Source organism: Corvus hawaiiensis, chromosome 10 (assembly GCF_020740725.1).
Source record: "Corvus hawaiiensis isolate bCorHaw1 chromosome 10, bCorHaw1.pri.cur, whole genome shotgun sequence".
NCBI classification, from domain to species: Eukaryota; Metazoa; Chordata; class Aves; order Passeriformes; family Corvidae; genus Corvus; species Corvus hawaiiensis.
Window position 1 is genome coordinate 13,935,786 of NC_063222.1, and position 27,578 is coordinate 13,963,363.

At 38.3% G+C, this 27,578-nt stretch overlaps 1 protein-coding gene across 2 annotated transcripts in view; it reads right to left on the minus strand.

Annotated features, from left to right (window-relative positions):
• The window catches only part of SLC9A9 (solute carrier family 9 member A9), a 179,476-nt gene that overhangs the window by 106,371 nt on the left and 45,527 nt on the right, over nucleotides 1–27,578 (minus strand). For both annotated transcript variants that reach the window (XM_048314656.1, XM_048314654.1), the window contains exons 6-8: nucleotides 26,707–26,812; nucleotides 3,784–3,922; nucleotides 2,855–2,960 (exon numbers count right to left, since the gene is read on the minus strand). In XM_048314656.1, the coding sequence (XP_048170613.1) occupies nucleotides 2,855–2,960; nucleotides 3,784–3,922; nucleotides 26,707–26,812 (351 nt within the window). The remainder of the gene's footprint in view (nucleotides 1–2,854; nucleotides 2,961–3,783; nucleotides 3,923–26,706; nucleotides 26,813–27,578) is intronic.

The following is a 27,578-nucleotide window of genomic DNA, read 5'->3' on the forward strand; positions in this document are numbered from 1 at the left end:
CAAGAACAGGCACAGTTGATTGTAAAACCAGAATGTCCATGCATTGAGACAGACAAAGGGCAAAGCAAGAAAGCTGGAAAAGATTGGAAGTGGTGGAGTGTGGATTAAGAGTTGGCTGTGTCCTGAAGGATGACTGACTTTTCCTGGGCTCCCCTTGCCTTTTGCAACAGGGGCTTCGTGTGTAACCCACCTGTGTGGGGACTGCACACAACCGCATTTTGCACAGGTTTCCTTAGCACAGGTACGAGAAATCACTCTCGTGAAGCTGAACCAAAGTCAGTTGAAAATGTCTTAACCAATAGAGTATTTCTCCTGCTGAACTGGGAGTTTAAAATAATATTTTGAAAGGAGGGGAGTTGAAACTATTTCAGAGGAAATTGAGACAAGATGAAAGCAACATCAAAAATGGTTAAGCCAGACAACTAAAGGGTAATGTCAGCACAGTACTAATAAAGTAAATGCATTTATAAAACACAGCTTTGAACTTCTGAAGCCACAAGAAAGGCTCAATGATTTTTTCCATAATAACATCTTCTGACAAAAGCCTTTTACAGAAACTAAGTGACAAAGATTTAACCAGTAAAAGTTTCAAGACTAAACATTGCCTTCTCACAACAGTTTAATTAAAAAATTTCCACCTGAAACTCAGAATCCATGAATAAATACTCATGAAAAAATGCTAGTGACAGACCTAAAAGGGCTTGGTAATTTTTATTAGGATATATGTGTTGGTGAATTAATTGTCTTTCCTCCATCAGTTACTTTTTTGATAAGAATTAGTTATATTTCCCAACAATTTGCTATTTTTTCCCTTAAATTGAAACTTTGGTTCCAATCTCTTCCTCTGTGTCTGCCTCTGTCCATTTAAAATTCCTTACCACGGCTACTACCACCATCTGTGGTGTTCAATAATTAAGTCTTTTATTTCAGATATTTTATATATTACAGCAGAAAAGAGCAATGAAACACTCTTCAGGGTAACTACCAGGAGAGACTCTGCTGTCTATCATCTCATTTGCAGTATGCAAAAAAGACATATGCCAATTATTTTTGTCTGGACATACAGTCTGTTCCTATGCCTGAGAAATGGAAATTACCTTTGGTGCAGCACCTGAGGCTCTGAAAGACATTAGTGTTTCCTTTACAAATCTATTTCTTCTGTGTAGTGTATGATCAATTGCTCAGTTGCTGAAACATAGCATCCTTGTGCTCTGTGAGGAATGCGTTTTAAAACAGTCCTTACTTGGAAGTCACTGGGTTAAGAAATCAGTACCTCCAGTAGGAGGCAAGTGATCAACAATAATCCTTCTTTGCTTCTGTTTTTCTGCAGTATTCATGCCACATTTTTAAGAGCTTGTTGAGTCTAACCCCAGGCAGCAGCTCAGACTCCCCCAGCTGCTCACTCCCTCCCCCCAGTCGGGTGGGGGAGAGAATGACAAGGTTATGAGTGAGAAACCTTCTTCCTCCAGCTTCTCTTGCTCTGGAATGGGTCAGCTGGGATCAGCTGTCCTGGCTGCATCCCCTCACAGCTTCTCCTGCGCCCTCAGCTCCTTTGCTGGTGGGGTGGGGTGAGGAGCAGGAAATCCCTTTGCTCTGTGTAAGTGCTTCTCAGTGATACCTGAAATATCCCTGAATTAACAATGCTGTTTCTAGCACCACATTAGCTACTATGAAGAAAATTAACACCCAAACCAGTACAGAGCTGTTAAGAGACAAAATGGACTTTAATTCAACCTGGTATCTGATTTTCTTGATGTAATGAAATACCACCCTTTTGTTCAGTTCATGTGACACTGTTTTTATTCATTGGCCTGAAGAATTTGGCAGTAAACAGGATGAAAAGTTGTATAATTAGTAAGAGAAAGATGCCAGAAGATGAGGATGTTAATACCCATTCAGAAATAGTTTGATTGTGTGGCTGCTATTAAAAAAGTAACATGATTGCTCCAGAGAACTCAGTAAAAATATAACTGTTGCCTTCAAAAGGCTTTGAACAATTTTGCAAACAAGCCAGCATGGGGGGCATTACCACTCTATTAAGCATTTTTCTTCTGATTTTCCCTGACACGAAGTAGAGCACTAGATTTCAGGGGTGACAACCTCCAGAGCATTAAAAACAATCAAGGTCATACGAACTTTGTTCTTTTGAATCACACTGTACAATAGGTTGCTGTAGAGGTAAACTATATCCATTTACAATTTTTGCCTAAAATTCTGTGTACACTTTAATGGAGGCCCTGGGTACATAATTGACTGTGATTGCACAATTTCTTTCCTGGCATTAATGAAAAAACAATCAGATAACACATCTTCCTACCTGTCACTGGGACATGGCTGTGCCAAAGATGTACATGTAGGTGCACTGAAAAAGATGACTTTTTTTCCTAAATGCAGAGGTAGATACCACCCACTGGCCCCTGTTCACTGTTTATTATTGATAATTGGTCTCAATTATTGATAATTGTGAAAAATGAGAAGGGCCCAGGACACGCAGTGTGTGCAGAGGAGCACACAGTTTCTGGTAATCACATGGTACTGCCTATTTCCTTCCTTGTACTTACTGTTATCTTTGGTCCCATAGCTGGCCAGAAAATAGGGGGATTAATAGAAGAACTAATAGGGATGGGATAATGCAGGGAAGAAAGAGTGAGGACTTGAGCCTGATCTATTATGTCTTTGTCTGGAAGACAATTCAATGTCACTGCAGATTTGTTCTTAAAGATGAAACAATCTTCAATATAGCAACAGGCTTTTAGAAGCTTTATATATGTCATGCCTAAAATAAACCAGGCCTTTTACCCACACTAGAGGCATATTATAAAACTGCTTTTATTCAGTTAAGTGCAACACTTACCTGTAAGCCCAGCGGCTTCTGCTGATAAGAAGGCACTCCAGGATAGGAGGAAAAACAGACCTGTCTCCAACATAGGAAACTCACACAGCTTTGTAAATTTTGTCAAGTGCTAAAAGATTACTAAGGAAAAATAAAAACCCAGCTGTTTTGTAGGCTAAAATTAGCCCAAGTCTGATAAAGGATGAAAGAAAGCAAGCTTCCCCACCATACTCATCTATACGTGTTGAATTTGGGAAAAACTGCACAGCTTCTAACTTATCTCAAGGAGGAAAATCCAGAACAGATTTTAAAGTCAGCTATTTTAAGTACTTTTGTGGAGGCTGAATTAATACTTAGTTGGTTGCATTCTTTTTCCCAGAAAAAAGGAAAACGAAGTAATTTTGTCCAGTGTTATAAACAAACTGGCATTTGTTTATATTTGTGTGAATGCAAGAAAGATCAAAATCATTGATCTTTCTACAGTAGCATTTTATATGAACTGTAAAACACAAGAAAAAATGCAGGGCACCAGACAGACCTTTCACTTCCAGCTTAGTTAAACTGATGGACTTTTCAGTCACACTGACACAGTGTAGTGTTTCCCTTGTATTTTTGTGTAACTGCTGCTAGCCTGGAGTTCATAAATAAGTTGCTGTACTTAATAAATTCATGTTTTAGCCTCAAAATACTTCAAAACACCTTCCTTAAAATGCAATTATTTACAAATAGGATGATAAAGGCCAGAGTCCTGCCTAAAGTTAAATGTAAAAAAGAAATTTGTAGATTCAGACAAATTACACTTCCTGTCAATTTATGATTTGTTTGTTTGCAAGCACTTGAGCCTAGAGCGAAAGGTGTCAGGCTCAAACTAAAGATGGTCAGTCTCAGATACTGCATATCATTTCCAACATATATAGATTTGCTCCCTGAAAACAAACCATAAAGGATATTAAAGCTGTGACAACAGCATAAGAGGATCCCATGGCAAATGATCCAGCAAAGATCCCCAGAAAATTTCCCACTGACTGGAAGAAAGCAGCAGCATCAAAAGCATTAGGATTCTCCTTAGGACTGTAAATGGATATAGAGCTGAAAAGAAAACAAAGGGATGGGGGAGAGGGAGAGAAAAAGGAATAACAAATTCAATCACATTGTAACAATTTTGGAATCAATAATTGAAAATGAACAGTTTTAGGCACGCAAAATGCAAAACAAGACTTCTCTGGGATAACAGCAGATGAGAGCAAAACAGATGGAGACTAGGGAGAGCCAATTTATTTTCATGGTATCACACTGGAAATAGTCTACTGCCAGTCAATAACACTTTTATATTAGAAGTGCCATAAACAATATTGTTTCCAGGCCAACAAAACATTAAAAGGTGGTAGGTGGATAAGAAAACTGCAGGGAAGATAGATAACTTTGAATTATTTATTGGCCATATGTCCTCAGAGCAGTACATATTTGCAAATATCTTTGATAAAAAGTGCATCTCTGTGGCTGAGGTTCAAATGGGTGACACAAATCACAGCAGGTACCACACGTGCAGCAGCAATTTTATTACAAACCATCAAGTATTTCCTTTCCTGGTGCAACCCTTCATAACCAGAGCTGGAGCTGTAGCAAGAGCTCAGCAATAGGAAACCTTGTGGACAGAATGGATGTTGTCCCTCAGAAAGAAACTGCTGCATTTGTCCAAGGTGATCTCCTGTATCCCACCCCAGAGTGCAGCCACCACAAGCATTTTGGAATGGGAAAGGATGCCACCAAAGCCAAGGGGCTGTGCACTAAATAATTCTTTGAGTGTCTCAGTTGTTATTTGCCACGAGTCAGTTATTACCCAGAACACCAGTAACTCCATGTATATATGTATTTTTTTCTTGTTGAAGTGTTATATTTAGCTGATACAAAATAGCTCTAAGCCTCACAAAATAATTAAGCAACATTTTAGATCCTTATGTTCTCTTGCTTTGAGTACTTTCATGATCCTTGTCACAGAAAATGTGCTGAGCTTGGCGCTGGATTCCAGAATGCACCCTGGATTGCTGGAAAACAATTGGTATTTTAAGAATTAAAAATTTAGAATTTTTAACAAGTTGTGAATATTTTAAGCTTTTGGATATTTAGAATGTGATCCTTGCAGCCTGATGTTCTTCATTTGGAGATAAGGCTTAAAGTCGAAGTTCTGTATAAAAGATTTTCTAAACCGTTGCATTGAAATAACGCGAACATGTGAAAACAGTTCTCATGCCTTCAGTCTGCAAAAACGGCACAAGGATTCTCAAGGTGTATGGTGGAGCACCACAGATATGAGGGGTGAATGCTCATGCACTACATGAGGACTAAAATCTGTTCTCTCCAGTTATGCTGATTAGCACCACCACAAATTTAGTGAGATGATTTGTAGTGGAAAGTGCTATTGATACGAGGACACAAAATACTGGTAGCAGATCAGCAACATGTTGCTATCTAAATTTTCAGTCCTTTTTCAAGGGTGACTTTCTTAGACCAGGGGAACAGTTATAATTCTTTGTTTCTCCTGCCTAAAAGCTTGTAGGTGTGTCTTGACAGCAAAGCAGCCACTTGGTTCTTTGATGTTTGTCCCAGCCAAGTACACAGTCTGCAGCTGCTGGTCTGTTTCACTTAGTGAATTATAAATCAGGAAATGATCTTTTGTGCCAGTGGTGCTGTGGCCTGCATTGAGTGGTGAATTCAAACAGGTCCTAAAATCAAGGAAAATGGTTCTATTAGAATGATGGGTATCTGACCAAGGTAGGGATGCTCAGTAACAGAAAGGTCTTGACATGGAGTGAAAATGTATTAGTCAAATGTAACCTATAGTCAGTAAATGGTTTTTTATTGAGTGTGTCAATCTTAGGGCAAGAAAAGTTGACTTTATTTAGACTGGTTAGGGTTACAGTTTGCCCTCTAATCTACCAACAGGTTTCATGTATGAAGAAAACTAGAAGAAAGCATGATATTCTTAATGTAGTTAATTCAGGAACGAATATGAAGTGACTCATTCTCACTGAGAAATTTTTCTACTCAGTTTGCCCCCCATGATTTTTTAAAAGCACCATATCACAACATATGCTCATTATGCTAACCATAGTTTCAGGTCTAAATCTTTCCACTGAACTCCTGTTTCCCTGCAGCTCAAAGAATATCTACATCTACTTTTCATTTTGCTTTATTCTGTACTAGAGCTATTTATTTTTCTGGATATGTTTCTTTTTAGCACTAACATTTAATCCTTTCAAGCATCCAAAATACACACTGATTTACCTGGCAGTTTTCCTAGATAAGCTGCAATTTAACAGAACGGGATTTTATCCTGTTTATTCCAGTACTTCCTCCCAAACTAATTATTTGACCTAAAAACACAACTGCAAAGTTTAACACTGGAAAGAACCATAATTAAAATTATAGTGCCTCTACTCTTCTTCCTTTTCCTTGGAGAGCAATTCAAGAGGCCTGCTGGCATGACCTGCCATCTCTGCTATCTGCTCTTTGTACAGAGGGGTTGATTGCAATTCATTAATAAGAAGTGTGGGAGAGTTTGATACTAAATTTTAAACTGTGTTTAGTTTTCAGAGGCTTTCTAAACACTGAACTAGTTTAAGAAGAAGAAGAAAAAAGAGTTTATTTTTGTAAATTTGTATCAGAGGTGGATTAAGGGAGTCCTCAAAGTAAGTGCAGTAGAGAACTGTTTTCAGAGACTGATAAATGAACAGATTTAATGGCGAAGGCCTGCTTTATTTGCCACCCATAATGAGAAAGAGTGCAGGGATAGGAATTAGAGATTTTTTTTGGCTCCTCACTGAATGCTCAATATATGTATGTCACAGTCCCTACTACCTGTCTGTATGTGAGCTTGGTAACCTCTGCCTCTCCTTCTGGTTGGAGTCAGGAATAATACTTCACTTCTTGGCTGGTTCTTATAAGGATTAGCCTGCACTTTCTATATTAGAAAGCTATTTAACAGATCTCTTTTTATTTCCATGTCTTCTGTGTTTCCTTGAGCAAACAACATTGGACAGGGTCAAGTGCTTTCACAGCTTTCAAAAAAGGAAATATAGGCAATACTTATTTATACAATATATTGCAAGTTAGGGTGGTAGCTTTTGCTTGAAGTGGATGAAGGATTAACAGTCTGTGTCAGTAGTACCACGCTAATCATTCCACTTCCCTCCCCTCATCTGTTAAGATCACTTTAGGATGAAAGCTCAGCATGACAAACTCTTTCTACACACTTCATAGGGATCTAATACTAAAGGTCTGCATGACAGAAGGGCTATTGCAATAGAAGGCATCCAGTCATGTTTCCAGTTACATCTTAATTGAGTACTTTTTGCATCTTCAGTTATTCTTAAGCAAAATCTCATTTATTCATAAGATCTTTTTCTTCCTGTTAGTTTTCACAGCCTCTGAGTACAGCACAATGTATTTTCCTTGGAAAAAAGAAATAAAATGGAAAACATTTAGCATTACAGCAGATATTTTTCAGTAATTCATGCAAATTTTTTGAGGAAAAATATGTTGTTGGGGTTAAATCTTGTATCCTACTTTTGTTTCTGTCCAAACCTGATGTACAGAGGGCTAATGTGGCAATATCTCTAAATAAAGAGATATTAGTCAGCTTTAACTAGCAGAACAACATAAAGACTCTCTGTTTTGATATAAGACAAAGTGATGCAACACCTGTATTGGATGAATTTTAGGAAAACACATTATGCTGAAGAAAATACATTCAAGCATCAGAAGGAAAATGTGTGCAAACAGCAGGAAATTTCTAATAGAATTATGTAGAATCAGTTATTAGAAATAACCAGTAAACAGACTGTTTTATTCCTGTCTTCCTCCTGTCTATTTGACCAACATGAAAATAAACAGCTCTGGAGAGGAACATTCGTTTTGCCGGCTAAGCCAAATGGCTTCCTTTAGCCAGGTGCCCTTCTTTCTCCTTGCCACTTCGTCATGTGCCATGTAATACTGCCCAGAAGACAATCAGGAACAACGTGAAGAAAAGAAAAAAATACCTGAAAATACAGGAAGGTCAGATGTTCCCTAAAATACCTTCCTTGAATGAAGTGGGATCTCCCTCAGGTGATAAATAATTATAGCACTACACGGTGATTTCTTCAGCTGCTAATTAAGAAAAATAAAACAGGCCAGAAAAAAGTATTCTAGAGTTCAAGGTTGCTTTTAAGAGAGAAAGAAGGTTATTGTTCCTGAGATTATAATTATACAGAAAAAGGTAGGTCACTACAGCATGTTTGAAAACTTGGATCTTTCAGAGAAGTGGATTGAACCAAACAATTTCTGTTCCCACACAATTTTTGACTGTATACTTTTCCTAAGAGTGTTGGAAGACAGCCGAAAAGTCAGAGCTGTAATTTACCCACAATATGTGCTTGAACTAGAAGCCAGAAGTAAAAGCCCATGCATGGCACCAGACACCCACACCTTCTCTTGGCAAGTCGTAGGCTGGTAGAGCCTTCTTAGGCTTCCTCACAAAAGATCTCACACAGGAAGAGCAAGTAGATGAACTATAAAGATAAAAACAAATGAAGTTTGGGATGTGACTGTGCCAAGCCAATAAAAGCATGTATGAAGCAGAGAAGCTTTGCAGGCAGTTAAGGCAAAGAAGAGACACACCCGGAGCAGGAAGGCTTAAGGAATAGCAGAAGCAGTCAATTTTAACAGTTTTGAAGCAAATGTATGGAGATCTTCTAGACAAAAATTTCAAACAACAAACTTACTGTATTTTTCAGATGTGTTAAAAGAGTGATCAGTACATTAAAAGAACACAGAGGAGTCTTTTGTACATCCTTCTGTATAAAGGAATCTGTCTCAACGGAATTAATTCCTGGCAATATTTGCAAATTTTTAGAAGTTTAAGGTTCCTGAAACAGAGACTTTGCAGAAATACAGATATTAAGATTTCTGTTTACATAGATCTTTATATAAGAGCTGAAAAAGAAAAAGAAAAAGGTACTGGTAGTTGAATTACTGCCCAAGTGGCCAGCATTTGAACCTTCATTATGGATACCCAAAATTTTATTCTCCTTGGCAATACAGCACAACATGGTTTTTATTCCACTTATAGCCTGGTTTCATCACACTGCTACTAGTGTTATTGTTTTTACTTCTAGAAAAAGGTCTAGCAGTTGTTTTAGAAAATATTTTCTATCTGGGTTTACACTCTGTTTCTTTTTCTCTGTGTCATGGCTTATTTTCTTCCTCTGTTTTCTGACCATACTTTGTTCCTTTGTAGGCTTTTCCAGAATTTCTAAAATACTAGAGGACATTTTATCTTGATTACTTTAAACTAAGCTAACACTTACTGTTGTTGTATATGAGCTTTTGTTGTTTTTACACTGTAACTCTTTTCAGTTTTCTTCTGTGTCCAGGCCTGAGCTGACACACAGCAGCAGCTTGTCAGAGAAAACAACAAATAGTTTGTATTGTTCTAGGTAGACTTTCCCTAATGCAGATCTTGGTTCTCATCTACCCCCAAACATCAGGGACTGCAGAAAATCTGTCATTCTCCGTCCTTCTCTGTCTCCCAACCTATTATCCTTAGCAAGTCTGTTCTACCTCCTTAGGGAACCTTGGAAATCATCTATCCTGGTGATCCCATTCTTGCCCTAAAATTTCACCACCTTTGCCATAAAAGGACCTGGTATCTCACCCACCTGGATGGGGTTGAACTCAGCTTCCCTGGTGCCCAGAAAAAACTCTGCAAGTCCCTACTGACAGAGGTGCTGGACGCCCTGCATCCTTCTGATCCTGCTCAGAACTTGCTCACCACAGGGCTGCAGTCACTACAGACTCGTAGAAAGAAGACATGGGATGATAGTTTTGACAATAAGTAATGACCTAATGGGCCTGAAGGCAGAGCAATTTCAAGTCTAACATCATCTCTGATCTGGTGTGGAGCTTCTCTACCCCAGCGCATCTGAGAAATGGTGTGCACTGTCATCTGTACAAGTATCTTAGCTTCTCATTACCTTGTTCCAACCTGTTTTTATCTTTGACAGAAAGACATTCTGATGAACAGCAACATGGGCTTAAAATCTATGTAAAAGAAAACTAAGGCTTTAACAGTAAAATATGTTTGTGTATCTCTGAGGCTCGGCATAGGAATGTTTCGTTCTCAAATGACTGCTATGGAGTCTAAATGTCTAATTTTCATAAATCTATTTGGAAATATCACAGTCACAGTGACAACTCTTTCCTGTCCCATATCTTTGTGAGGAATGAAGCACATCAGCAGAAAACAGATGGCTGATAGTGGGTCATCTGTGACATGTGCTGCATTCTGTGTTATGTGTCTGACTGTCCTTACTTACGAGCTGATGATATCAAAAGGCACATAATTTACATATTCCTGTGCCTGCAAATATGATCCTTTCTCGTTGGATATCAGAACTGTAATCCAACTCACTGTTAAATTCCTATTCTTTTTAAACCTTGCATGAAGAGGAAAGGCCTGTGTGTATCTAGAGCAGCTTGAAGTCTGTCCTCCCAGTTAGGCTTTTTAGTGGCTTCAGCAACTGGGAAGATGCACATAGTGCTAAGAAAGTAGAAACAAAGAATCAACCACCAAGGAAGAGATAAATGTATAAATAAATTATGATTGTATTAATACAAAGAGCTGGACTTCTCCCCTGCCTTGCATCTCTCTGTAATCACTTATGCTTATGCAAAATAGAACTTGCAAGGTAGAAGAGTTTACTTTAAAAAATATGCATTTTTTCTGCAAAGAAAACATGATTGTAAAAGTCACAAACCATCAACACTCTGAGATAACAAGAAACAATGAACAAGGAACAAATTCTTCAGTCAATATCTGGAAGGAAAAATGAAATAGTTTTCTGTGTTATTTAAACCAAATCTGCTGCATGATGCTAATTGTGCCATAAGCGGAATTAGATGTGCTGTGTTAACACTCTTGCTAATGTTGGTCCATGAGCCATCTTTTTGCCTCCCTACCCCTGCCACCCGAGTTGGGAGCTATCATCCAGTCCCAGCTCTTGCACTTCTAGACCCACCAGCCAAACGTGTAACATGATCTAAAGATCTGTATTTCTCCAATAATAGTGGGCAGCACTTTTCTTCATATACAGCTACATCTCTATCTCCTACTAGCTTTACATTATTCTTCTTCATTATAGCATTCTTCACCTTTGTGTTATCTTTCAATTTTTTACTTGTGAGCCACTAGTCTCCAAAGTTACTTAGAAAAGAGCTGAAAAATATTTATCAGGAACATTTACACAACCTTCCCTTTACGTGACAGTTCTTCTCATTAGTGCAGGGAGATGAGACCCTGGAATAAGGATTTTCTGTGAAAATGATATATCTCTCTTGAAAGTAAAAAACTGAGTTAATGTGCAACTGCAAGTGTTCTGTCAGCATAGGAAAGAGTTTAATGTGTTCCTGGAGGCCTAACTTGATCTACGCCTCAGGTTTATTTGCACAAAAGTGGCAAAATGTGATACTGTGGGACTTCATTTACTCTACAAACAGAGTGCAAAGAATAAAACAGCAGAGCACATTCACAAGACACTGACTGATGTATCCTTAAGGGGTAGGGAAGGTGATTACTGGAAGAACGGGTAGTCTTAATTTAACCCCCCTTTTTGTACTAAAATTTTTGGGATAACTCAAGGATAAGGTAAAAAAACCTTTAAACTACCCTTGTCTTTTACAGTGACTTCACTCCTGCAAACAAATTATACATTTATCTATGTCCATTGAACTCCACCTGCCTGTTGATAAAATGATGCAGGCTGATAGTTGCCTGCTTGGAGCATTACAACGCTGCAGCAGATTACCAGGAAATCACTGTGATTTACTGTCATCCTGCTCTAGAGGAGAAACTGCCTCAAATTACCCTTACAGTGATGAGTATCTGAAGTAACTCCACTGATTCAGTGCCGTTGTTCTAGATGTACACTGGTGTTACAAAAAAAAGCAGGATATGACCTAAACGCTTCAAGGAAGGTTTTAAGCAGCTTGGTTAGCCATGAAGAGTCCTTTGCTCTTATGGGCAACTAGCAGAGCTTAAATGGAAACAGTTTCCACTAAACCTTTATTAAATAATAATTTTCTTAGAATCACAGAGCCCATGATTTTGTTCAGGAGCAGTTTAAGATTGAAACAACAGAAAATGATGTATATTTTATGCTCATAGTATTCCCTTCATTTAGGATTTGAGTCATTGTCCTAACACTGCAGGAGAACCCACTCGACCTGTGTGCACTGTGACATACCCAGGGATGAACAGCAACATTTCCTTTGAAATGACAGCTGCTTCTTATCCTTCACAAATGCATAGTCCTACTCACTTCACCCTCCTCCAGCATTTAAACCAACTTGTCCCTGAGATTTAGCCAGCTAAACAGTACTACAATACACTGTAATCTTCTCTGAAATCCCCTTGAATGAATGTGAACAAAGGAGTGAGGGGCAATATTAGACTGCTTAACTGATGAATGGAAGAACATATACAGCAGGTTCTTATTTAATATTCAAAGGACATTTTTCTTCTGTGACCTCTGCTTATGACAATCCTGAGACTGATGCGTTCAAGGGTGGTGCAACCCCTGTCTTTTCACAGATGACATTCCGAATTGAGTACACAGCTCAGTACTCCCAGAGACAGTGAGAGGAAGCTCTAAGTGCCCAGTCTGCCTCACCTCGATGAAAACAGATTCTTTGCTCACTGCTTCTCTCTTGTTGGTGAGACAGGAAAGGACCCCATTCTCACCACTGGTCTGCCAAGCCTCGGCTGTCCCATGTAACTGCCCTGCTTGAAGTGTAACAGAGCGTGTAAAGCTTACCTAGGAATGTTGAAGAGGAAGGACAGAATTGGAACCATGCTGTTGGGAATATGCTACAAAGAATTGAAAGGTTAAGTGAGAAAGCAGGAAAAAGAAAACTATCTTTGTGATTTCTACCAAATTCCAGTTTTTTATTCTACCAGTCATATATTCTATCAGATCTCATTATAAAAATAGAATGTATGAATGCTATGCTTTCATAGATTTTTTTCTCAGGCACAAGGTGTAATTTTGTTTTTTCTTCTGTTTTTCCTCTGTTACCTCCCTGAAATAAATTGTCCATGACACAAAAGTAATTTAATGAAGTCAGACTCTATGATAATTTTTTGCAACAAACCTAGAGCTTAGTACGTATGGGTACTCTTTGTCTTTTAAGAGATTTTTAAGCTACTGTTTGTGTTTAAATTACTATATCCTAGATACAGCTAAATGTGCTGCTAGAGGATGTAGGTAGTCCCTGGAGGAGATGGATGGTCTACTGCCAATACTATGGGGCTGTGCCAAATTTCTGGCCTATCAACAGCCTTGGGCTTCTTCACTTCCAGCACGTGTTCTGTCAGAGATTAAGAAAGGAGCCCCGAGTCTACTGCCTTCACTGAACTTCAGCATCTTTAGGAACCTCTGAACAGAGCAGTACACTGGGGGGCCTGATGCTGGATGTAATTGATAAATATAAGGTACACTGAATCCCACAAAAATTAGAGTGGAAGTAGTATGAAAGTCTGTCCAAAGTTTTTTCTATTTCAGTGTTCTCCCCAGCTCTGCCTAAGACTTTATAATAATCCTTGGTATGTGGTATATCATCCCTGTATAGTCTGTGCATGCAAAACAGATTCTTTCATAGTCAGAAGGGGGTTAAATAAGAAAAATCTGCATTTCATATGGCTTTTTAATATCTGGAGTACAATTTGTCTATCTCCTCCCCAGATTCTTAGAGATTTTTTTTTTTTTAAAGGATTAATGCTCCAAGAAATATTGTCAATAGATGCAAACAAAATGGTTCACATGATTTCTAATGTGGCCAGACCATACATTAGATGACCCTACCTCAGTCCTGACTTGGGACAACATAACCTTGAGGCTGGTGCCAAACATCCCTCTTTAGCCACATTTTACTCAGGAAAACAGTTCTCTTCTGTCAGGTAACACAGTACAGTGCAAGGGATAGGAAGGGCAGGGCAGTTCATTTGGAACTGTTTTGTGTTAGCACTGCAAGCTGCCTATGGAATTTTCCCTTGCATTAGTCATTGTCATGCCTCAAGGATGGGTCACATAATTTTTTCCCCCAATAAAGACACACCCTGTGTTCTCAGTTGTCTGTTTCTGCGCTGCAGTTGAGAACATAGCTGCTATGGGAACAGGATTTTCAGAGCTCCATACCACTATTGATTTTTCCACGTGCCCACCAAACAGCTGATAATTTTTGCCTCTTGCTAATCTGGATTTGAGATGAGCCAGTAATCTGAAGAAGAAAATCTTTTTAATCTCCTGAGCTGTTCAATCCCACCTACATTTCATTATTGAAAATATTTTCTATATTTTTCTTTTAAAAAATGGAACAGCTAGGGAAAAATGACTCGGGCATTGTCTGAATGAATACTATCCTGATAACAAAGCTTCTCTCACAAATATTAGTTCCACTTCTATTGCTTTATAATAAATGGTTGCAGCTGTTGCCAGGGCAATTTTAGTTTTTAAAAATGTATCCAACAGAAGACAAGGAATGCAGCTGTTGTTATGAGAAAGTCTAAAATAAATCCAGATGTGAATTGCATGATCTAGTGTTGGCAGTAATAATGTCAGAAACAAAACATGTTACATGTTTTGTTTTCTTGAGATAATGGAGTTGAAGATGGGGATTTAGACATATTCTGAATTGTAAGTCTCTGTTCCTGATCTAAATATAGCAAATAAACAGAATGAAATTTCACCTTAGAAAGAGGCATTTCATTTGCTAGAAAAGCTGGTCAGCCTTGCATAGAGAGTGGTAGTAATATTCCAGTAGGAAAAAGGGAGGCCTCAAGCTCTCCTCATTTACCTTTCTGCTAATATGCTAACATTTTATTTTTTACATCTTAACAAAAAGAAAAATACCAGCCATGGTAGAAATCCTAAAATTGCAATATTACCTATTGCTTACTACCTTATCACTCTATAGCCTGAAGTTCTTTAAGCTGTTATACCTTTAATGTTAGAACATTAAAACAAAATTACTGGACAGTGCTCTATAAAGAAAGCATAATCCAACAAGTCCCAGTACATGTACTAATAGTTATCCACTGGAAAAATCCACTGTGCTGGGAAGGTAAATAGTCCATTTAAGTCTCTTTTGGGAAAAAAATATTTAAAGATAGAATTTCTGAGATGGTGATAGAAGAATAGGTCCAGACTTATTTGAAAGTGAGCTTTACCTCTGGTAAATGCTGACTGAAAAGCAATAGCTCAAAGCATGAGCAGAGAGGTGTTCAGAGGCAGCCTGCGCAGTCTGACAGGGAATGGGACTCGGGCAGGATGGCACATGGGCTGAGAGGTGCCTTTGCATCCGTCTTGTACCTTTTCTCCTTGCCTTGGAGCTGCAAAGGCTGCTCTGTCTGAAGCCCTTCGAAACTGGCTCTCCACAGCCTCGGGGGTTCATTTCAGCAGCTTGGGGCTGCTGAGAACAGACACGGGGCCGCTGAACCTTGCGGAAATTGGTTTGCTCAAGCGTTAAGTCAGTGCTGATTATGACACCTGCCAATGCCTCTTGGCAATCTGGAGGATTACTGAACTTCACTCATGGTAAAATTAAACAAAGAGAGGGAATCACCACTTAGGCAGGGAAGTTGATGTGGATAGAATTTCAGTCCCAAATTCTAAAGCAATCAGCATAGTAAAACATTCTTTTTATCCTTAAGGATTACAGCAAGAAGAGAAAACAGTAAACACACAGAAATATACACTCATTCTGTATCTCTGACTTCCATCTTTGGGGATATTTTACTCAAAATAATTGGAAGACTGTATTTTTTTTATCCTTTGTGCAGGAGTTTCAAATGATAAGTCACCTTTAAGCCTTGCTACATAAACAAATGCCACTTGAAGAAAATCTAAAAGTTAATGGGAATCTTCAAAATAATCTGGATAATAAAATCCTACCCACCCTAATTTCCTAAACGTAAACCATTCGATCAAAGATACCTAATACCAAATATACTGGATGAGAGTTTCTGCTTTGATAAGAATTCATTATTCATAAGGACACATGCTAAGGCTTTTGGACACAACTGCCAGCTGATCGTGAATTATTCCTCACTGCCAAGATTGAAAGAGTTAAGGAACATCTTCCTTTGTTAAAATTAAGGTATATGCTATTAGCCTATCCCATGCACTGTGAAAAATCACACAGAAATGATAGGCAGCCAAACAGACAATTTTTCCTTCTGGCTTTGTAAAGACTCCATTGATTTATGGACAAACATGTAGTATAACACATTAATTTCCACCACTTAGTTTAAAAATAAATACTTTCCCTAGACAGGAAGTTCTATGAGACTTAAACACAGCTATTAATAAGAGGAAAATAATTCTGCCTAGCTTCATTACCCTCATAATTATTGGAACGTAGGAGTCTTACCTCAGAAACTTTTGCATTCACTCTAACAGTGCACAATGAAAATACTCTCCAAGCTATGGACTAAGTCCTGCTAATGCTAGAAATAAAATATAAAACTGTGAACATCCTATAATGAGAGTTTGGAAATACCTTTAACCTTACTCTCTAGGAATAAAAATACTGTAATAAAGAAGATGTACACTGTTAAATGGCTCAGGAGGCTGAAATTTTCTTCAGGAATATTTTCATCTAGCTGTAACCCTCTCCCAGTGTGTTTGAGGCAGGGAACAGCAGCCTGCTAGGCACTCTATTATTCTCATTTCTCTCACTGTTGCTTCTGGCTGTGCTTGCTACAGATCAGTAGAACAATGTGGAAAGAAAGAACTGTTTGATTTCTTTTAAGTGAAAATAAAGTAAACATGAAGTGAATGGGGATACAAAATGAAAATGCTTTAAAGTCTGAAAATTATATCACTTTTGTGAGATTTTGTAATGGAGAAATTACTAAGGGAAAAATGTGAATATCAGTTTATTCAATGTATTATTGGGATACTACTTTGTTCAAAGTTTTAATCATATTTAAACATTCCTTTTCAAAATCCAAATTCTAGTGTTACTATGACTCCCCAGAAACGTGCTGAAATTTCATTAGGAATCCAAATAACATACACATGTATATTACATTCAGAATATGTAGATCATTATAATTAACAATTAGTTAGGGAACATCAGAGTTCCAAACACATTAAGAGCAAACTGATAAAAAGACTGGATGTCTTTCCTTGGTACAATGGTCTTTACAGGGAATGCTCATAAGTCCCATTGCCCTAAAAACAGCAGAAATGAACCAGCTCTGTCACAATGAGCTCTCTCAGGGCCACTTGCACAAGTGCTGCCCTGAGTCTTTCCTGTCTCTGTCACGGCTCGTGACTTTGCCAAAATGCTACCATTGAGACATCATGGCCACGTTGCATTTGTAATTTCCATGAAGATTTTTTTTTTCTTGTCATTTTTATTTTTTTCCCCGCTAAATTGGCATTCTGTAGAGCCAGTATAGAGAAAATACCTTTGTGCTTATCTAGGACAGAAACCTTACAGCCACATAGTTACAAAGCTTTCTCACTGTACCACTTTGAAATTCAGACTTGTCATTTCTAAGGGGAGGAGAGAGGAAATTACCCATCTGTTTCCTACATATCTTTCGCCCTTGTGAAAATGTGACAAAATTATGCAAATTTTTAAAGGTTTCTGAAATGTTTAGTTGACAAATCTCAGTGGAGATCTGATAAACTTCATCAACTAAAAATCTTCCAAGATCTCATTTTTTTAGGCATGTACCATCTAAAACTTAAATATGTGTTTTTTCCCTGCAACTGCTGGTCCCCAGACTCAGCCAGCTGCTGTGCCCAGCCTTCAGAGCTGGCCGTCACATCACCCCTCTTGTCCTTGTTACCTCCTCTGTTTGTCACAACGTAGTAAAAAGGATAGAGAAGAAGTGCTTGCACCAGAAATGAAGTCAGGCTCTCTCTTGGCTTTAGGGTATGAAGGATGTTGGAATTTACAGTCCTAGATTATCTCTAGAAATAATTTCTTTCTATCTCTGATGCGAGACCTAGGCACTGGTGAGTGCAACAGAAGTGGTGGAGTAGGTCATGCAGCTCAGGGGAATGGGTAGAGAGAGATGGGGAAGGTGACCATTGTCTTGTGAAAAGATAAAGGAGAGACAAGGAATGAGATTGAGACCAGTACAAAAGCACGTGGAAACAAGGAGAGAGTGGAGCTCTGTAACCACTGGAATAAATTCTAAGAATAGAAATTTGCTGAGTCTCAGCATTTAAGTAGCTGCAAAGTGCAGTAACTAGAGGTTTGCAGTCACTCCTGCTGTGCCTGGCACTGAGGGAAGGCAGCTGGTGCTACTGTTATCAATTATTCTCTTTGCTCAAGTGACAAAAATATATCCTGAAACCACTAAAGTTCCTAGTCCAAAAGGTGAAATGCACACTGAAATGATGTCTTGGGTATGGAGAGTGGGGGGTTTCTGTGTATGAAAAAATAAACTTAAAAATTACATTTGATTAAAATGTTTACAAAAGGTACCTCTCAATTCCTCATTTGAAAGATATGAAAATTTTTGGGCATTATGTAACTTTTGGATTTTTGATAACATTTGCATTATTTTGATGTGCTTTATGGACAGTTCCCCATGCACAAAGAAAAAAAAATTATTTGCACATATGCACATGTAAAAGAATTTCATGGTGTGTTATGTCAGTTTTAACAGCCTCAGTAGCTTAAGGATTTGAGTCTTAAAAGATAAAGGCTTGCAGCAGGAAGCAGTTTACCTGATACTGTTGGTAAAAAAAAAAAAGGCTTAGAGCAGGTCAGAATGATGAAATTCAAGTTGAACTGTAGCACAAAGTTCTGGAGGGGTTCACAGAGGGATCACAAGACACATCAGTCTTTCCTGGTGTTCCTGGGTAGCCACAGGAAATAGTCCATTCTCCCACAGTAGGAATGGGTTCTTCCTTCATGTAATCATTACCTGATCGCCAAAGAATAACAGATTTTTTGTGGAGTATCCTGTTGTGAAAAACTCTCGTCTCTTTGAGACAGCTGTGCTCTCCAGTACTGTATTTCTGGGAAGGATTTAGGCAGGGAGTAGGTATTGGTGGCTACCCTGCAAATGAAATGGTGGAAAGGTCTCCCTCACCTTTCTGACACACACTCCTCCTTTGTCTTCTCTGCCAGGAGACATGAACTGTATGTTGATTTATTGCAAGAGCCAGACAGACTCTTACATGCAGTATTTCATCCAGAGAGGATGAAATGAGCTTTCTTTTGGAGTACTTCAAGGGAAATAATATCAATACTATCATTTTAAACTGAAAGGGAGTTGTCTCTGTAAGTAAAATTAGACTCTGTATGCAATTATCTTGCTCTCAGGAAAAATCTGTCTCATTCACTAGAGATAGGTTATCTGGACAAGAAAAAACATCTGGAAGAGCTCAAAAACCAGGCTGACTCGAACCAAGGTGTAGTTCAGTTCTGAAGAGTTCCCAATAGAAATCTTTGAAATGAAGAAGCTTTGATGCCAGTTTGGTCATTTGTAGGGAAAGCGTAGCTAAATAATTGCCACTTAGGTGTGATTTGCAAGGACTGCAAGCAACATTCTTAATTCTGGACTTAAAACTTATGTATCTGTTTGTGTATAAGTGGACAGAGATACCTGCAGCTACTCTGATTTGATTGGGTCTGACAAGTACAGCCATTCCCAGCTGATTTGAGCTAAGCTATATCTTCATAAATCCCTGAGGGCAATCTCCATAACACTGCTCACTGAAATCTACTCTAGCTTAGCAGTCTGCCACTGAAGGCTGCCTATTCAAATAAATTGCATAGATAAAGCAGTGCCAATTAGAGAACTGTAGTGGGCTGACCCTGGCTGGATGACAGTGCCCACCCAGCCACTCCATCACTCCCTCCTCTGCAGGGTGGGGTGGGGGGGGAAGAAAATGAGATGGAAAAAGGCTCAGGAGTGAAGATAAAGGCACATTAATAAACTAAAAGCTGTGTGTGAAAGCAAAGGAAAACAAAAGTTTTATTCTCTGCTTCCCATTGGTGGGTGATTCCCAGCCAAGCACGTGTAGCAGTTGCTCTGGAAGATAAATGCAGTAACATTTATCTGCCCCTTCCTCCCTTCTCTTAGCTTTGATTATTAACCTCATCATATGGTATGGAATATGCCTTTGGTCAGTTTGGGTCAGTTGTCCTGGCTATGTCCTCTCCCAAGGCTTTGCTCACCTCCTACCATTGGGATGCTGGAGAGAAAGCACTGATGCTATGCCAGTGCTGCTCAGCTGCAGCCAAAACACTGCTGAGTTATCAACACCTTTCCAGCTCCCAGTACAAAGCACAGCTCTGTGAGGGCTGCTGGGTGGAAATGAACTCCAGCTCAGACAGACCCAGCACCACCGAGAGTAAGAAGACCTTTAGCATATATTAACTAGATCTAAGTAACATTTTAATATGACATTAATATTGGAAAAAGGGATATGAAATACTGAAATATGAAAAAAATCGAGGAGTGAAAACTCCTGAAAACATTCTGTTCTGAGTGCCCATTTTCATACCGAAATTCCAGCTTTAACAAGCATTACAGAAATTCAACAGCATTTTTTTCCTCTGATTTGAGCATAACACTGGTCTGTACAGTAAAGCTCATGGAGGAAAAAGAAAAGAAGTTTCATTAAGCAAGGATATAAACATTTTATGTGGGATTTCCTCTATTCTGCGAAAGAAGCTCTTTTAAAGTTCCTGCTAATAGCAAGTTTGGTTAGTTTCCCAGTGCTCACATGTCCTGTTCCAGATGGTCAGTGACGTGAAACTCTAATTATCATCAACAAAATAAGCTGGGACTAAACCCTCCCTCAAAGGTAAAAAGAGCAGATGGACAACCATAATTTCATTATTATAGAAATAATAGAGAAAAAAGACTCCTCATCTACCTTTTAAAATCACTCACTACCTTGTTGCACAATTAACTCCTTGCTCTATTAATTTATAAATTAATCTGTTATTTGACTGGTTGAAGGGCTGCTTGGTATATAAGCCTTTCAAACAATATTGGGAATAGTAGCCAAATTCGTCTTGTCTAAGGGGAACCAGTAAGTGAAATGATTGGGCTGAGCTTCCATCCAGCATTTTGTTTCTTTTCAGGTTTTCAGGGGATTCTATTTTATTCTCCTCCACAATGTTACAGACATACCTCCTCAGGAATCTTTGTGGGAATAAAATCACAAATAGTATTTATCTGGAATGAGGCAAGCGTTTATCCAGAGATCCAGTTAGTCATATGTCCAGAATTGTAGGTCACAGACATTGAAATCCCTAAATATTTGTCAAGGATACAAGATCATGCAAGTCAGTACCATGGAGCAGCTCTCCCTATGCCTGTTGGGTTCCAGTGCTGGTCTTACTTTGAGCTGTGATTTCTAGGTCAGCTTTTGCAAAAGCAACTGCTCATCTAAACCTGCCACTGCTCAAACTGAGCTCATACAGGCCTCAGTCCCTCCAGGTCTGCCCACCCAGCCAATGTAAAGACAGCTACAAAGAAAGGGTCTGAGAACAACCCCCTGTATTTCTAGCAGAATTTCATTCCTTTTCTGAATTCAGATTCACTTCCTGATTGCAGCATATCGCTCTTTAGCATTGGCTGTCCTAATTCCTATTCTGTTGCCAGTGTTCTACAGTTCAGGAGCAGATTTTGACGTACTACTTAAGGATTTCAACACAGACATTCACAACAAAACAATATAAAACTGAAAAATTGCATCAGAGAAAGATAATCAGGTTTTCCTCTGCATCCCTATGAGTAAACAAGCTTTTCTTCCCTCTGAAGAGTCCTAGCTACAGGTTTATGTATCACTGTCATGATCTGTAGTTACACAATGTGCCTTATCTTTGTTTCTTGCTTCTTTTTCCTAGCCATGCCTTCACAATGTCCATTTGTTGCTTTCACCAGCTCATTTTCTTACATCTTCATTTCACCATCTCTTCTCACACAGAGAAATCTATTTTCTTTGAACAGGAAAATGTTGCATGTGTTGATACTTTTTACCTTTCTGTCACCTGTCTGGTGGCACAGGTGTTTTTATTTCCCTCTTTCTTTCCTGGAAAGGCTCTGTGCATGCTTCGTACAGTAGCTGGCAAGGAATGAGGCTTTTATCCTTTTGAAAAAAATTACCTAGGCTGAAGAGTTCTATGTGTAGGTACACTAAAGCTATTAACTGTGTGTACATAAAGGCCCACTTATGCATAGAAGTGGCTTTTTACACTATTTCTTATGTACTGATATGCCTAGGATGTGTGAATAACATCTTGTCCGCACTCAGATACATGTTGAAAATAAATAGAACTTAAATGAGTTTCTTTTTCACTCCAGTGGCTGAGATAGTATGGTAAAAGACACTAAGAATTGCATGAATATAGGATTTTAAAAGTGGCTAAAAATATAAGGGCTATAGACAAACCAGCATTCTTTTTTTTCCTTATGTGATAACTCAATACTTTTTGCCATTTGCTAATAGTGCAAATCTCAGCATGAGGTAGGGGATTCAGGCTGACAGAATTCCTTGTGTTCTTAGACTGAACAAACTCCCAGTTACTTACAGGTGGGGAGAAACCTGAGACAAAGGATTAGCTAAGAGAAAAGCCTTTGTTTCTTAATTGATACACATGAAACAACAGATTTTGACATAGTACATATAGGAAGCCCATGATGTCACTTTTAAAGGCCACTTTCTGAATATAACTGCAGTTTGTGGGAAAAATATGATGTGAGAACATTCAGATGTCTTTCCTCTGCAACATTTGTTATTCAATGTGCTCAGGGATCAAAGTGTGGCAAAAACTATACAGAATAATGCTTTAAAAATGGAAGGGCAAAGGATCCAAATTAGAGAGAGTCCATGACAAAAGAAAGAAGAAAAATATAATCCTAGAGGGAGCTTCACATCTACTGAGATATGCTTCAAGGAGACACCCATCATAACTTTCAATGCCAATATTATTTCCCGCAATTCCCAGCTCCCAACTTAATTATTCAGCAGCATAGTTGCAATATCTGTTCTTGTCCTTTGCAGAACTGCTGGTTTTAATATATAATACACAAGGAATAACAATTAGAAATTGTGAAAAGTAGGGAAGTAACGCTTGTAGATAATGCACAGTTACCTCACCGGGCCAATGACCACGTGAAATAGAGACTGAATATTTGTAACTGCATTTGAGGTTTGTCAAATATCTGTTTCTTCAGCCTCTGATTACATTTCTCTCTTGTGTATGCTACCTTCAAGTTCAATGACAAAATAACAGAATTAAAACTGCTGAAATAAAAACAATACAGGTAAACAAATACCTAGAACCAGAAAGGTTTAAAGATTCTTATTCATTTTCAAATTGAGTTCCATTATATCAGAAGAGTTTCTTATATTTTGAAAAGATCTCAACTGTATTAAAATTAGTAATATGATGACTGTGCCTACCAGTAAGAATCATCACTGTGTGTCAGAAGGAATTCTCTTGTCTGCCTAAGATAATTGTAGGAATCACTGTCCAAGAAAAGATAACCTTAGAGGGTGCTCAGCACAAACTGAGCTGAACTCTTCTGAGTTATTTCCCCTGGAAATTGATACTGTTTTTCAATAAATTTGTTACCCTTTCAATAAATTAGTTACCTTTGCCATGTTATTTTTGAAAGGCTTATAGAAGCTTCTGCCAAGAAAGAATGGTTTGAGCATGATATTAACTTGTATAAGGTATAACTAGAATAGAATGAAAGTATTTTTTGAGCGAAGAAGATGTACTATGACTTGAGTTGGTAGATGTTCATCCTGGAAATATTTTAGAGGAACCATGAAACTACTTTTACCAGGATTTTCCTCAGTCAGTATTCTGGAAAACAAAGTATGTATGAAATATTTGTGGATAGCTAGTCATACAGGTTTTTCTGGCTAAAAGCAGACATGTTTAGTAATCTAATAAGTAAGGCTCTGTTATCATTTTTCTTAAATACTTTGAATTCTTGATGTTTATTTTCTGTGAGAATTCTCACAAATTTTTATTAAAAGGAGAATTTTATCCTAATAATGAAAAGTTGTAAGGAACTCTGGAAGTGATTTCTGTAGAAGAAAAACCCCATTCCATCTCCAGTGCCCTTGCTTAGAGAGGCTCTTGTGTGTGTGAGCTCTCCCAGATGCACAACAGCTTGTCAGCCTTCCTGCAGCCACGGCTGTCAATTTGAGTCACACTGATCCCTCCTGCACAGATTATCTTAAAATAGCACACTATAAATGAAATCTTGCAATTATCACAAACACCCAGGTGTTTGGTGTGGCAGGATAGCCAGAGGAGAGTTGTTAAACTGGCCCAGAGAACTTGTGTCCTTGATTAGTATTTTCTGAGGGCAATTGGCCACTGTCTGTACACACTCTTGCAGAAACACAGAGCTCGTGCAAACTGCTAAATCCACAGGAAAAATGCAGGGGTAGCTGGTCCTGTTTCTGTCCTTCTTAAACTAAATGAAAACAGCACAGGAAAAAGAGAGATTGGAGGGAGAAGCTGAAAGAAAGGAGAGAGATCAATCTAAGCCCTTGTTGGCAGACAGCCATACTGCCTTCACCTTGCCAAATTGCCACCTCCAGCCATAAGGGCCTTCTCTCTTTTCTCTTCCTGCCTCTCCTGCAGTGAGTCACTCCTGCAGACATAATCTCATTTATTCTGTTAGATAATGAAAGACAATGTGTATTTTCAGATTCTGTTTTTCTGGTTCTCATTATGCAGTGTACTAAATTACTTACTATTGCTTTTCCAGATCTGTAAACATTATTCTCACACCTTTTAAAATAGACTTCTATTGCTGTAATTATGAACATGTTGTGTTTGCACACAAGAATGGTATGGGTTACAGGAAAAAAAATAGCTGTTCTTTTGCAATGATAGAAAACCAATTTTCTTCATTTAAACTCAAGTTGGTTTAGTAGGGTGTTAATGACCTGAAGTTGACATTATTAACAGTATATCTTTACTTAAAATGCTACAGGAAGATTATATTGGGTTGAAGAAGCATTGCATTTGTGCAGAAGCTGATTATTTAAGCCAGAGAGTAACGAAATATGAAACTCATGGTGCCATGTATTCTCTTCAGTCTCTACAAATGACTGTAGAAATCAAAGAATCAATCACAGTGAATATACAAAAAAAATACGTCAGTTTTCCAGTGACAAGAGATTCTATAGTAAAGATTTGTAATCTCCCATGTACAGCAAAGAAAACATGAGAAGGAGATAGGCTGAGGTGCATAACCTAGACTTGAGTACTGGGAACAGTAGAAAATCATGAATCATGTACTGGAATACTGACAGAACTGGAATCTGATGGGACTTTTTAGATTTGTTCTCAGTTGAGTTGCTCCTTTGGGAGATCCGTGTGCTTTGGCATCAGGGTGACTGAAAACTAGAGAGACTTAAAACATTCTGGGTTCCCTTGAATTGCTTGGAGCCTTACTGTTCCTCGTTTGGGAACCTTGCACTATCAGATGAAGAGTCTAAATGAGCTGAAAATGTCTGGGATGTTATTAAACAATGACAAGGGAGAGAGATAAAAATCTCAGACTTATTGCCACCTACATGCTTCCTTCCAATTCTAATAGCTGCTTCAATGCTTTTCTGTCTGTTCTCTCTACCGAGTTGTCTGGTCTTTGCTTAGTTTTCCTTTTGTGCATTTTATTATCTGATGTACCAGATGCTCTCCTAAATGACACATACCAGCCCCAGTCCCTGGATGTGACTGCCATGCTGTATCTTATCATGAACGTCTGTGCTCAGACACTTGAAAATATTGCTCTTGCTCTGAAAACAGTGGGACGAGATTAGTGTAGGTGCAGGTTACTAGACTGGTAATGGAGAATGATAAATAAGAATACTGGGTTTTTTTGTATCCTGAAACGAATTTGGGAGGTTTTTTTGCAATTCAATTATTATAAGTTGACACTCCATAGGGCTACAGACAAAATATTAAGCTCGTTTTTAAACTACTGTAAACTCTTTAAAAGTTTTTTTTCTGAAGGATAGGATAAACCCTAGTTCAAGGGACCATGTTTTAAGGAGAAACTTGGCACTGAATTGAGGCTTACTGTGAAGCATCTTCAAGCATCATGGAGAACTGAATTTGATTTTGCAGTTCTGTTACTTTTAAGATTATCTGAGAGGATTATTTGTATTTCTAGCAAAGCTCCAGGAAGCATATAATACATGTAGAGTGGAGTAAACTTGAGATCCCGTTAATCATGTACTTAGCATCTGTGTTTTTAGGACAGCACATACTTGTGTGATTTTGGTCCATCATTTATGATCTGTTTGGGGATTCCTGAGAATAAAAAAGCTATACATAAATTTAAGATAACATTACCAGCTGAAGCTCTGCCAGCTTCTGTAGACAGAAGCAGAGAAACAGATACTGTGTATCACTGTGGTTTTACTCTTGGAAAATAATGGTTTGCAAAAATAAAAAGAACTGTCCTGAGTTTTATAGTTGTCCTATGTCCTAGGGGCTCATTTAGCATTATTTTTTCAATATACCTTGTTAAGATGAGAAAAGAAATCATAATAAATTAAGTTTACCATTTTACAGAATATACTGATTTCTGGGTTGAAGAACATGAACTAAAATTGCATTCTGGATATACAGTTGCTATTAACAATATTGGAATTCTAGTGTTTAACAAACCAAGAAAAATTCTAAAACTACATCTTTGTAACAAAACCTTCGAATGGTATAGCTGTACTTGAACAAACTATATCAGTGAGAATGATATCAGTGATTAAAGCTTTAATTATCTCCCCAAGTAAAGAATGGAGGTGGGTGTAACTTACTGTGTCAGCACGATAGCCACAGCATCATTTAGGACACTCTCTCCAAACAGGAGTGTGTATAAATCTGTATCCACATTCAGCTCATGGAAAATAGCAAGGACTGTCACTGTATGGAAAGAAAGCAAAGTGAGTTGTTGTTTTCATATTCCTCTGGCAGTTCAAGAAATAAAGCATCGTTAGAATGTTGGTTTTGACAAACCTAGTCGTATATATTGGCTAAGTGGATAAAAATGAGTTAAAAAGATCAACTGGAATATATAAGATCCTTACATTCATCAAGTCTATGAGTTTTGGTGCTTCAGCTGAGGTGGGAAGAAGCTTTCCCTCTCACACAGAGAATCTTACATAAATGAAAATGTCACAGCGTGTTTCGCAAGCACTGTGATCTTGTGACCACAGGGGAATAATGGTGCTGAAAAGACTTGGGTTTTGCTGTGGATTTTGTGTGTGATGAGTAAGGGTTTACGTGTTTTAAGAAGGATAGAATAACACTTATCCATCTGTTATACATGGTCACTTAGGAACATGCATTGTAACCACTCTGTCCTGACCCATGCTCAGCTTGGATGTAGCTCATGGGTAGCCATGGAGCCTCTGACACAGACCAGGATATCTGACACCTGTAACCCATTCTAAGGTTCCTTCAGCATATCAGTAGTTTAAGTTCCTTCCTTCTCCCTGAGTCAAATCCTATATTTGATTTTCAGTTTACCAGTGAAATAGAAAAAAAATAGAGTGTGTTGAATTTAAATTGAAAGTGAGCAAATCATTTAGATACACATCCCCAGGAGCATTTAGACATTTGGTTCATATTCAGGTAATTAAGTCCTTAGGCCTTATCTGTTTTGTGCCTCAGTTTCCTTCCCTGCAGA